The sequence below is a fragment of the Megascapheus bottae genome, chromosome 19 (genome assembly GCF_031878675.1).
Source record: "Megascapheus bottae isolate mThoBot1 chromosome 19, mThoBot2.hap1, whole genome shotgun sequence".
Taxonomy (NCBI): Eukaryota; Metazoa; Chordata; class Mammalia; order Rodentia; family Geomyidae; genus Megascapheus; species Megascapheus bottae.
The window spans coordinates 47,892,550-47,905,999 of record NC_143527.1 but is presented as its reverse complement, the minus strand read 5'-3'; the positions used below and the strand labels follow the sequence as shown (position 1 = coordinate 47,905,999).

The 13,450-nt window shown below is 41.4% G+C and overlaps 1 protein-coding gene across 1 annotated transcript in view; it reads left to right on the top strand.

Moving 5' to 3' along the window:
• Ralbp1 (ralA binding protein 1) overlaps positions 1-13,450 on the top strand; it is a 34,811-nt gene extending 21,361 nt beyond the window's left edge. The window contains exons 4-10 of the mRNA XM_090353520.1: positions 1,654-2,003; positions 3,746-3,907; positions 4,849-4,980; positions 7,799-7,906; positions 9,475-9,596; positions 9,804-9,927; positions 11,654-13,450. Coding sequence (XP_090209646.1) covers positions 1,654-2,003; positions 3,746-3,907; positions 4,849-4,980; positions 7,799-7,906; positions 9,475-9,596; positions 9,804-9,927; positions 11,654-11,920 — 1,265 coding nt within the window. The 3' untranslated portion in view covers positions 11,921-13,450. The remainder of the gene's footprint in view (positions 1-1,653; positions 2,004-3,745; positions 3,908-4,848; positions 4,981-7,798; positions 7,907-9,474; positions 9,597-9,803; positions 9,928-11,653) is intronic.

The following is a 13,450-nucleotide window of genomic DNA, read 5'->3' as shown; positions in this document are numbered from 1 at the left end:
CCTGTTCATTAAGAAAAGCCAGGAGTGCTGGGAGTTTAGCCTGATAGAGTGCTTGCCTAGCATGCCTGAAGACCGGGGTTCTATTCCTCGGTATCACATACATAGAAAAAAGCCAGAAGTGGTGCTGTGGCTCAAGTGGTAGGGTTCTAAGTCTTGAGAAAGCCCAAGGACAGTGCCCAGGCCCTGAGTTCAAGGCCCAGGACTGGCCAAAAAAAAAAAAAAAAGCAAAGCAAAGCCAGGGGTTTGGCTTAGTTGTAAGAGTGCTTGACTGGCATGCATGAAGACCCAGGTTCAATTCCTTGGTACCACATGCACAGAAAAAGCCAGAAGTGGTGCTGTGGCTCAAGTGGTAGAGCTCTAGACTTGAGAAATCACAAGGACAGTGCTAAGACCCTGAATCCAAGCCCCAGGACTGGCAAAGAAGGACTGGCAAAGAAAGGAAGGAAAAGAAGGAAGGAAGGAAGGAGAAAGAAAAGCTGAATAATTTGATTTTATAATCTCAAATTTCATTTTACTTTTTGTTCTAGATTAAGAAAACATTTAAAAGAGCTTATATTTTAAAACAGATACGAGGCCACTCACAGTGGTTCATTCCTCTGATTTCACGTTCTTAACAGCATAGATCACAAAGATCACAGTTTGAGGTCAACCTGGAAAAAATGTTAGCTAGACCCCCATTTCAGTGAATAAGCCGGATAATGGTGGCATACAATTTTAGTCCCAGCTTCCTAATTAGGAGGATCATGGTCTCCGCAAAAATATAATACTTAACCTGAAAAATGAGCCTGGGGTATGACTCACATAGTATAGTGCCTACTTAGCAAGTACAGGACCTGAGTTGAAACCCCAGTACTACTGTTCTCTCCACACACACTCAGAAAAGAGGGAGCAAATGAAAGAGACTAGATTCAATGGAGAATAATTTTCAAAGAATTAATTTAGATGTGTAACTCACTCTTTTTTTTTTTTTTTTTTTTTTTTTTTTTTTTTTTGCCAGTCCTGGGGCTTTGAACTGAGGGCCTGAGCACTGTCCTTGGGTTTTTTCTTCAAGTGGGCTTTTGCCACTTGAGCCACAGCACCACTTCTAGCTTGTCTATGTATGTGGTACCTAGGAATCAACCTGAGGTCTTTGTGCATGCTAGGCAATCACTCTGCCACTAGGCCAGACTCCCAGCCCATGTAACTTACCTTTTGCAGTTAGAATTTTTACTTACAAAAAAATAATTTACCTACAACCTTAGGAGAAATGCTTAGTTAAACCAATGTTGTTAGTTGTGTGAAGAGTTAGAAAAGGCCAGTGACTGCCTATATAGAGTATGACTTATGATTGGATTATAGCTTAATTTCTCTCCCAATTTCTGCATAGATACCTTTAAATATTTTTTGTTCCTCAGTTGATTGACATATTTACTTGATATAGGCATGGTTGCTCTGAATATTGAAATTTTCATTTATTATTTAGCTTCTGATTAAGTTTATCTTTGAAGTGTCATCTTTTATGTAACCTGTTGCATAGATATTGAACCTTATGCTGGTAACAGTTACTAGTTAGTTAGCTGTTCTCAGATCTCCCCACCAGGGATGGGTATAGTGGAAATGAGGCTTGAGTGGTTGATTTCTGGTATTCTCTTTTGTGAATCTGAATGTTTTAAGGAATTAAATCAAAGGTGGATGAGTTAAAAGCAGCCTATGACCAAGAGGAATCTCCAAACTTAGAAGAATATGAACCTAACACTGTAGCCAGTTTGCTGAAGCAATATTTGCGAGACCTTCCAGAGAATTTACTTACCAAAGAGCTTATGCCCCGATTTGAAGAGGCTTGTGGGAGGAGCACAGAGATGGAGAAAGTTCAAGAATTCCAGCGTTTGCTCAAGGAGCTCCCGGAATGTAACTACCTTCTGATTTCCTGGCTCATTGTGCATATGGACCACGTCATCACTAAGGAACTGGAAACAAAAATGAACATACAGAACATCTCTATAGTGCTCAGCCCAACCGTACAGGTATGGGTCTTCTGTGTACATGGTTTCCCGGTACTGCACTGGGAAGTCGAGGGACTGTTGCTGAGTGTCATGAACCCCCCAAAAAAGGATAATGGATGTTTGCTTAGAGGTCTTTTTCTTTAAAATGGGGACAGTGTCACCTATCAGGTAATATTTGCACTTTTGCTTCTAGCTGTGAAACTTGAGTAATACATAGTCAGTAATGTGGGTTTATAGGCCTGTTCCTTGATGACAGTGATGACAGTCCTTTATAGAGAATGAGTATGTGACCCACCTTTATAGAGTTTATCTATGAAATTTAAAAGATTAAAGTTATTTTGTTAAATAGCATTATTGTTTAATTATATATTGTGCATATATTAAAGCATAAAGGAGCCTAATGTTTATTTATAGTCAAGGATTAATGGGATTTCATTTTTAAAGATGAATGCCAGAGAAACATATTATATGCTTAGTTATATAGGCTTTTAATGTGAGATGTTATAGGGAATTAATGATGTTATGAATTGGCAGATACCAATAGGGCACACACTTTTGGCCTCTCTTGGCTACTTTTCAGTTGATGCGTTCAAAGAGTGTGTGCTTGCCTTTAGAATTACTGATGTTTTACTCAGGCTCAAAGGAAAAAGGCACAATAGTTATATTTTGGTATTGTAAGCCTCTGTCCAGTATACTGGCTTTACTGGACTACATGACTTATATTGTCACTCTTGTGAGAATGTCTTTTAACTAGAGATCCTTTCATTGGCTATTAATTAAACTTTAGAAATAAAATATTTCAGCTGGGCATGGTGACTCATGCCTATAACCCTAGCTACTCAGGAGTCTGAGATCTGAGAATCAAGGTTCAAAACCAGCCTGGACAATACAAAGCTGCAAGTCTTAATCACTAGAAAACGGGAAGTGGTTCAAGGGTAGGGCTATAGCCTTGAGCTGAAGAGTTCAGAGACAGCACCCAGGTCAGAGTTCAAGCCTTCCCCCCCCCAAAAAAATGATAAAATAAAAGATTTCTTATTTCTCACAATGTTAGTATTTCAGAATCTGATAAATATTAACATATTAATATAACCATAATGTAGATGATAGCATCATAGACATACCAAATATGTTGTCATAGTGAGTTGAAGGTAGAAAGGATTTCTTCTGCTAGCTGGTCATCCAGCCTGCAGGCCTCGACTCCCAGCATGCCTTACCTTAGCATACTAGTGATATGGTCTACCCAAGAGGACTTTGCATCTGGAGCTGAGAGCTTCTCCAGCCAGCTTTAAACCTACAGGTGCTCTGACCTTGTCCTCAGAAGAGCCACTTGTGTGGGGGAAATGTCTTCATATATATTGTAGATTAAGAACTTAACTGCCTCAAATCAGTTACTATTATAGTGATGGTAATCAGCTTTCACATCCATTTTGTGGTTTTTTTCCCCCCACTTGAATTCTTTATGATGCCCCCCCACTTGAATTCTCTATGATGCTTGAGCACGATTTAACTCAGATCTTTTTTTTTCTCTTAAATTGACTACTAATTAGCAAAGTCTGTCTTGATACTCCTGCAGAGAATTTTCTTTCATATATCCAGGATTGAAGGATGTACTACATCCAATGGCTATGTTTTTATTGGTTTATATCAGTTATAGAGGAAAGATGACACTGTATTCCAATTAATTTTAGCCCACCTCTATAACATTTGCTGTATCCTTATAAGAAATAACTTTGTTTTCCTGCATTTCTTTTATTTTCCTCTAGATCAGCAATCGTGTTCTGTATGTGCTTTTTACACACGCGCAAGAGCTCTTTGGAAATGTGGTACTAAAGCCAGTGACAAGACCTCTACGTTGGTCCAATGTGGCCACAATGCCCACATTACCAGAGACCCAGGCTGGCATCAAAGAGGAGATCAGGAGACAGGTATGCATCTAACTTTCCCTCTCCCTCTGCTTTGATTAAGTCTTGTCTACTAACACTTCTTATATGGCTAGAACTGTTTGGGGGGGAAGCCAGACACTTCCAGCTGCTATTGATTCATGCCAAAAGTAAGTCAGATAGTCTAGAAAGTGCATGGGGTTTAAATCAAAAAATCTGGCTTTAAATTCCTACTTTGTTCTTTCTTAGTATCCTCATTGTAAAACGAATCCTCTCATGAGAATGTAAAGAATTCCCAAATGAGATGGTACCTTGAAATAAAAGGACTCTGTCCATCACCAAACCTAGTCTGGACAAAGGTGTTGTTACCTACCACCTATAGTGTGCAGACAAGATGCTGGAATTAAAGGAAGTTACATCTGTGTCTAGATGTGCCTAGGAGGCCTTTGTTGCAGGGGCTGGGCTCTGTGCAGCCTGCGGTATGCCTGCAGGTGCTCAGACCCCTCCACCCTGTTCCTGGGGAGCCCTGTGAGTCTGGAAGGGTCCCAAAATAGAAAAAAATTAAGAAGTGATTACCAAAATTTCTTCCAGATTTTGAGTTTTTAAAAATTATGTTATTTTAATAAATAACACTGCCATGTGTGTTGTGAAATTGAAAAAGGAATCTAAGAAAATATTCAGATTGTTTGCATGCGTATTTACCAAATCCCTGCTTCTCTGCTTTGAGCTCCCATTTCTTATCATGGTATGTGGGAGAGGGACAGGATAAAAGATGTGAAATAATTATTATTAAACCAGGATGAATAAATGAGACCTTAATTCCTATGTGAAAACAAATAATCGTTTTTTAGTGGTGTTTTTGAAACAGTATTATTGTGCTATTATTTTGTTTCTGTGATAATTGAAAAATACCTTTGGAAATTACATGTGTCATTTTAATACTAGTAAGACATATGATACTACTCATTGTGCATTGTTGTTTCTAGGAGTTTCTTTTGAATTGTTTACATCGAGACCTGCAGGGTGGGATAAAGGATTTATCTAAAGAAGAAAGATTGTGGGAAGTACAAAGAATTTTGACAGCCCTCAAAAGGAAATTGAGAGAAGCCAAAAGACAAGTAAGTTTATTTATTATTTTGGCAGATTTTGTTTGTGATAAAATAGTAAAAAGAATGTGCTGGAGTTGTTTGTATACTATTAGAAGGGCTTTGTTGTTGTTGAATGGGTAGTACTAGGGTTGAAAGTTAAGGCCTTAAGGCAGGCACTGTACCACTGAGCCATACCTCCAGTCCTTTTGTACACTGTTTATTTTTGAAATAAGATCTCATTTTCTGCTAAGGTTTTCCTGCACTGTAAAAGGAAGCTTAGGCTTCCTTTTTTAGCTGTGGTGGCAAGTGCTACCTACCTTACCCAGTTTCTTTTCCACTGAGATGGAGTTGTGAACTTTGCTGCCCAAGCTTTCTTGGATCCTCAGTCTTCTCAGAGGCCTGCTATCTGACAAACTGTTCTGCCCAGATTAGCCTCAAACTGCAGTCATTGAAATCTCAGCTTCCCAAGTAGCTAGATTGTAAGCATGAGCCACTGGTGCTTGGCTTGTTATTCTTTTTTAAAAGACAATATGTACATATTTCTTGAAGGGAGATTGTTTTACTACTCTTTTGCTTTCTCTAGGTTTTTTGTATGTATGTATATGTTGTTGGTGTTAGTATGAGATATACTCTTAGCTCTTGAGTCATGCATCCAGTTCCAACTTTTTGTTGTATTATTGGAGTCGGTGATAAAAGAATTTGTTTGTGAGGGCTGGCTTCAGCTGTGATACTCAGATTTTAGCTTCTTGAGTAGCTAGCATTAATTATAGGCATGAGTTACTGGCACTTGATTTTGCTCTGAATTATTGATACTTCAGATGGTGTGAGTGAAGCTTCATTTAACTTGGAAAATTTCTGTAAAAGTGTTTCCAAAAGGAGACTGCCATGTGGTTCAGGCAGAAGAGAGTTTAATTGAGAGAGCCAAATTGCAACCTGAACCATATGGAGGTGTGCAGAGAGAAAACTGATGGCAGAGAAAGATTATATAGTGAAAGGTGAGGAGGTGTGGCCGCAGCAGGACCTTGGAGCCCCGGATCCTTTTGCTGACTCACAGTCAGACAGATGATTGACAGTTATAGGTGATCACCAGTTTCAGGCAGGTGATTTCTAGAAGAGCTACAAGCTCTCCTTCAGGAAGGGTGGGGGAGAAGGGAGGCTGTTCTCCTGGCAGACTTAACATTTTAATTTTAATTTTTTGCCAGTCCTGGGGCTTGAACTCAGAGGCTGGGCACTGTTCTTGGACACTTTTTGCTCAAGGGTAGTGCTCTGCCCCTTGAGACACAGTGCCAATTCCAGCTTTTTCTAAGTATGTGGTACCAGGGAGTTGATCCCAGGACTTCGTGCATGCTAGGCGAGCACTCTACCACTAGGTTATGCTCCTGGCCCCCAACATTTTTTTTTAATTAAAAAGATAATTTTGCTACAAGATGTTTTGTCCCTTCCTGCTGCAGTAATTCCCAGGATTGGCCTTGATTCCTCCATCTCTGCCTCCCAAGCCTAGGATTCTAGGCTTGGGCCATCATGCCTATCCATGTATATAGTATTCTTGCTAATTTGTTTAAATCTTGAAAATTGTAGTTGTCATATTAGCAGGCTAAAAATAAGAAAAGCCACAATATCAATTTGGCATTTTCCTATAAGGTTAACTATAACATTAAATACAAAGTTTGTTATCATATGACCCATAATTCAATGCAGAAAATATAAAAGGAGTATTTATATCAACTCTAGCAATCATAGCTGAAAGTTATTACAATCCAAAATATGTTCAGTTGCAGAATTGATAAAATGAGGTGCATTCAAACTGTGGTACATCATTCTGAAACTATTGATACAGACACACTAGGTAGCTGCATCTCAAAACATTGTGCCAAGTAAAGAATCTAAAGAGGGGCAGGGAATTTAGAGTGCTTGCCTAGCATTCATGAAGACTTTAGTTTGATTCCTCGGTATCAGATACATAGAAAAAAGCTTAGAAGTGGTTGTGTGGCTCAAGTGGTGGAGCTCTAGCCTTGAGAAAGCCCAAGGACAGTGCTCAGGCCCTGAGTTCAAAGCCAGGACTGGCAAAAATAAATAAATAAATAGAAAAGAAGAAGAAGAATCCAAAGAATAATTACTTACTAATTGATGCAGTGTATAGAAACTCAAGAGAAGGAAAAGCTGTGCAAAGCAGCTTGGTGGTTGCCAGAAGCCAGCAGATGGTAGAGGAGCCTCTCCTTCCGCCCCCCGACCCCTGGACTCTGCGGTGATGGAATATTCCATTGCATGTTGGTGGTGGTTACTGACTGCATTTGTTAAAACTAAGTAATGGGGGCCGGGAATTTAGCCTAGTAGTAGAGTGCTTGCCTAACGTGCACAAAGACCTGGGTTCAATTCCTCAGTACCACATACTTAGAAAAAAGCCAGAAGTAGTGCTGAGGCTCGTGGTAGAGCTCTAGCTTTGAGAAAGTCCAAGGACAGTGCTCAGGCCCTGAGCTCAAGCCCAGGCCTGGCAAAACAAACAAACAAACAAAAAAAACCCCAAAAACTTAAATAATGAACTTAGCATTGGACTTAGAATTAGAGCCCCATTACTCTAGCCAAAACCTCAAATACAGTAATGTTTGTTGAAGGCTTCCAGAAATATAAACATGATAACCAGAAGTGAACATATCACAGTGCCATCACAAACTGCATCTTCCATGTGACTCTGCAAACCCAGTGCGCCCATCTGTCTTGCTGGCCCACCTCACTTCTGATGGCATTGTTTTCAGTTCTAGGAAAGGTGTGGCTTTGATAATGTGTGAAAGTATTGAACGTATGTTACATGTAAATTCATCAGTTCTCCTTCATTCCTGTCTCTCCATAGGAGTGCGAAACCAAGATTGCACAGGAGATAGCCAGTCTTTCAAAAGAGGATGTTTCCAAAGAAGAAATGAATGAAAATGAAGAAGTAATAAACATTCTCCTTGCCCAGGTAGGCTAAACTCTTATTTTACAAGTCTCTTAATAGTCATTTATAAATAGAGCTGAGTCACAGAATCTTTTTTTTTTCCCCTGGGGCTTGAACTCATGGCCCACACACAGTGTCCCTGGGCTTTCTCAAGGCTAGAGCTCTACCACTTGAGAGACAGTACCACTTCCAGCCTTTTCTAGTATGTGGTACTGAGGAATCAAACCTGCATCTTCCTGCATGCTAGTCAAACACTCTACCACTAGGCCAAACTCTCATCCCCCACCGAATCTTTTAACCAGAATTATAAAATGATTCCTAAACACTGCCCACTCATGTGTATTTGGTAAGATGTTTGCCATGGATAAAATGAGGTGCATTCAACTGCTCAGCACTTTCCCTAAGGTGGTTTTGTTCTAAGTACTTAATTTGTCTCATTAATCTACATCAAAGTCCACATTATAAGGTATTTTCCCCTGGAAGAGTTCCAGATTGTGTCTTCTTTTCATGGCTTTCTAACCTGGTATTTCTTGGAATGTGAGCTTTATAGATATGCTGAGGCAAAGGAAGATACCTGCATGCCTACAGCCCTTGGGGAACACTGAGGGGTCTCATCTCTGAGAGCTTTCCAGGGTTTATTGAAATGTGATCATGCAGTGTTCCCACAATACCAAGTTGAAAAAAAAATCAAGCTGGGCCCTGGTAGCTCACACCTACTCAAGAGGCTGAGATCTGAGGATGGGGGTTCAAAGCCAGCCAGGGCACAAAGTCCATGAGACTCTTATCTCCAGTCAACCACCAGAAAACCAGAAGTGTCGCTGTGGCTCAAGTGGTAGAGTGCTAGCCTTAAGCTGAAGAGCTCAGTGACAGAATTCATACCCCATGACCGACAAAAAAAAAAAGAAAAAGAAAAGAAAAAAATGCAGAAGATTTTTGTCTTCTCTTTAACCAAGATTCAGTTGCCTCAGGTTTTTGTTGCTCTGCAGATTTTGTCTACTTCTTTCCTCTAGGTTAGGGGAGGTGTTTGGATTTTGTGCAGCTAGTGATTTTTTCCCCTATTCTTTTCCGAAGACTGGTGACTAGAAATGGATACTTAGTTAAAGCAGAATATTTAATTTTATCTTTGGGCACTTTGGTTGAGGAGGATAGTGACTTACGGTATGGAGAAAAGATTTCTGTGACCTTCTTTCCTTAAACTTGACACACTAGTCACAAATCTCCTGAGCCCTCCTTTTCGTACTTTTCACACTGTCAGAGACCACTGTGTCCCCAATGACTCTTCTTTGCCTAAGAGACAGGAAGCCAAAGTGGGGTCACGTGACCCTGGCTTTGTTCTGTGTTGGAACCCTCACAGGGAGCCAGAAGGGAACATCTTGTTCCCATGTAACTTTTTATTGTTGAGAAAAAAAGGGTATTTTCCTAAAATAACTTAGTGTAGCTTTTCTCAAAGAAGCTTTTTGACACTGAGGAAACAGATTTGTTTTGGTTGGGCAGTATCTAATTTCCATGTCCATTGAGTGGGACTGAAGAATTCAGGGGACATTTACTAGACGACAGCTCAACAGAACACTCAGTGTTGACCATCATTGTAGGAGAATGAGATCCTGACTGAACAGGAGGAGCTCCTGGCTATGGAGCAGTTTCTACGTCGGCAGATTGCCTCAGAAAAAGAAGAGATTGAACGCCTCAGAGCTGAGATTGCAGAGATCCAGAGGTAAAAGAAACCCTTGAGTTTTTTGAGTTTTAAAGTTTTTAACAATACTTATTTAAGCGTAAAAATAACTGTTTCAGTTCTGACTTCCCTGTGGGGGGAAAATGGGGCTTCGAAGTTAGTCTCCAAGTTTGTTATTTCTCAGGTCTTAGGATGCCATGGTATGAGTAAGTTCACCCTAAAAGTAAACTCCCTTCGTCTCCCTCCCAGCCGCCAGCAGCACGGCCGCAGTGAAACCGAGGAGTACTCCTCTGAGAGTGAGAGTGAGAGTGAGGATGAGGAGGAGTTGCAGATCATTCTGGAAGACTTGCAGAGACAAAATGAAGAGCTGGAAGTGAGTTTGGGGAAAGAAAGCCAGGCATCGTAGCGATTTCTAAAATGTCTCCTCAGGGGAGTTTTCTTGGTTCGTAGCTGAGAGGCTGGTGGAGGAGAATTTAGGGTTCGTGTCTCACCTCCTCAGGCTGACTTTAGTTTGCAAGTCTTACCCAACTGTTGTTTTAAGCACTTCTGCTTCCAGAGAAGAGTATCAGAAGTTGAAATGCTAGTAGAAGAAGGAAAGTCTCCTGAATCTGCTGTGGTTAAAAGTGATGGCCAGTATTCTGTCTTGACTCTTAACCCATCCAGCAGTGAAATGAAGCCCCGGAAACGAGGAAACCATAGCAAACTAGGAAATCAGGCAAGAAGGCAACAGAATTAAGTGATCAGGATTCCACATGTTTGACCCATGGGAAGAGAAGAAAAAAGACATTCTCTTCATGAAAAGGAAGCAGAAAGGCAGCTTTGCTTCCCTATTCAGGTTTATTCAGCTGCTGGGGCAAAGCGGCACTCTATTGGAATAAGAACTAGAAGGTCCCTTTGCAGACTGGCTTCATTGTAGAGAGGTTCTCCCCCTCCACTCCCCGCCCCTCACCTCCAGGTCCCAAAGTTGAGGCACTCACCACTGCAGGAATGTATTGTGGGGAGGAGTGTGCAAGAGTAACTTTGTGGGGGCCAGGAGTTTGGCCTAGTGGTTAAAGTGCTTGCCTAGCATGCACGAAGACCCGGGTCCGATTCCTTAGTACCACATGTAGGAAAAAGCCGGAAGTGGTGCTGAGGCTCAAGTGGTAGAGCTCTAGCCTTGAGAAAGTCCAAGGACAGTGCTCAGGCCCTGAGCTCAAGACCAGGACTGGCAAAAAAAAAAGTAACTTTGTGGGTTGCTGGGTTTGTTTTTTTTAGAAAGGCCTCACACGGGCATCTTAATTTGTTTTAATTTTGTTATATAGAGTATATTTCTCTCGTAAGTAGGATTAATTAAGGATTAAAATGCTTGGGATATAGGCGAAGGCTGGGCTGCTATAGTAACTACACTAGTCGTTCCTATTGTGCCAAGCCTATCATGGGGACCATACAGGCTTTTTCCACTTAGGGTCCGAAGTAGCTACTCTTAAGTTTTCCTTAGTGGGAAGGGGAAAGTATTAAAGAGAAGAAGCACAATGAAAGGTGAAGGGGAAAGGGGAGGGGGTGCAAATGGAACCTAGCACTTGTGCTCACCCATTTAGTCAGAGAGTGCAAGGACAGTGCTGAATACTGCCACGGAAGTGGAGGCTGCTTGTATTCCTCAAGATTTGCCAAATGGGTGTAGGTAGTTTGGAAGATAATTGGTTCTAGTTTTCTATGTATTGACTGGCATATTTCACATGTAATAAGATTTTGTTCTTAAGAAAAATAGGCTCCCTCCCTAAATTGCTCCTAAAAATACCTCTGTATTCTCCTTAAAGGCGTTTCAGAAGCTATCTTCAAAGACAAAAAGGTTTCAAACACTAGCATAATATTTATTAAAGTCATTGTTTTGGGCTCATACATTATTTTCCAGAAAACTCTGAGTATAGTTTGTGTTCATACCCAGAAGTAGGTACTGATGTGGCTCATTTGCATATTCTGTTCATGTCTTCTATTTCACAAGCTAGGTTGACTAAAACAGAACTAGATTCTTCTGTAGGATCCCTGCTGAGCGGTCTGAGTCGTCCGTGCTTCTGACCTCCTTGCTTAAGTGGTAACTGCCCTTTCTGTCATTCTTCAAGATAAAGAACAATCACTTGAACCAAGCTGTTCACTTGGAGCGTGAGGCCATCATCGAGCTGCGAGTGCAGCTCCGGCTGCTCCAGATGCAGCGAACCAAGTCTGAGCAGCAACCGCAGGAGGACGAGGAGCCTGAGAGGCGAGGTGGTGTGGGCCTGCCGCCCCACGATGGTGTCCCTGAGATCAAAGCAGCTAAAGAGCAGCCAAAGGTGGGCAAGGAGCAGGCAAAGCCCTCACCCAGCAAAGACCGAAAGGAGACGCCCATCTGAGCAGCCTGTCGGGCAGCCACAAACCTTCAGACTGCCAGGCCCTGTGCATTTTACTGTAATCCCGAGAGTCCGCACGGCTCTCGTGCTGTACATTCTGTAAAGGTTCTTCTCAGAGACGCTTCCTCTTCCACACATCTGACTTCTCCTTGTCAGGCTCAGGTTCTGGAGGTTCTGTGGGCTTGTAGGGGACACATGAGTTTTCCAGATAGTGTCAGCTTATTTGAGAATTAATTTTCCTTGTTAAAATAACTTTTAACCCTGGAGTGGCTTCTTTTTAAACCAAAAATCTCTGTCTTTGCTTTTTCTTTTTTTCTTTCAATCACAGCACAATCAGGATTTCTTTCTCAAGGGGTGGGTCACCAAACCAGGTCACGGCTGCACCTGCCTTGTGGATTCCCATTGTCTCACCACCCCGCAGGACCTCTGTGAGCTCCTGCACTCTGCAGGATCTCTGGCTACTCTTGCTCGTGCCTTTTACACCTCTTAGGTGCAGATTGTTCAGTGGGGAGCTGCCTCATATTTTCTGACTGGCCAAAATGGCTCTCGCTGGGTATTCCCTTTCCCTTCCCTGTCACCCTTTCACAGTTCTAAACTATGATATATCAACCCCGAGTCACTCGTGGAGCCTGCTACCACCCTCAGTAGTGCAGGCCCCTATTTTTCACTGCCAGGGATCAGCAAAAGCTGAAAATACTGGGGTGGGTTGAAGGTCTTCACCCTGACCTAAAGCATCTACAAATGACTTCAGTTGCTTGCTTGGGCAAAAATGTACATGTCTCTTTGCCTGAATAAGCCATATGTTTGTTCTTAAACAAGTTTTATTCATATGATCTCAGTGAACCTACCAAGGAATTCCCAATAATTAGCAAGATTGAGAATAGGAAAAATGACTCCTTGTGATTGTATCTGTGGTCTGCCTTTCTGGTCCATCAGTTCAAGATGGCTGCTCCAAGGCTTCTGAGAGGCCAAGCTCTTAGGCAGCTTGGTTGGAGGCCCTCTGTCGGGTGAGTGGCACCTTGTGGCTCTGAACATAATCCCCTTGCCCCATACAATAAGGCAACGAAGTCAAATCCCACCCGAGGGCTCTGTTCTCCTCCTAGTTAGTATTTATTTTCAGCACCTGTTCGATGCAATTTTTTTTAATCCTCTACCTATTGCACTGTTGTGACTTGTTGGCCATTATTTCATTTTTGTACGAAAAAAAGCTTTGTTATAGAAATCAGCATACTATTTTTTTAAAATCTGGAGAGAAGATATTATGGTGACTGAAACTATAGTCAGGTGTCAAATATAAATGTATAAACACCTTCTTGCTGTCCTGCCAGACATATTCATTTTATATTTGCTGGAAATATTGACAGTTTTCTTTGTGTTTGTGTAAATTCTAATTTCTATCAAGGTGTCATGGATTTCTAAAATTACTATTACAAGTGTCTCAACATTGGTTAACTAATTTTTGCCAAGACTATTATTGATCAAGCAAATAAATTCAACAGCCATTTGGGGGGAAAAAGGCTTCTAGTGTTTTTG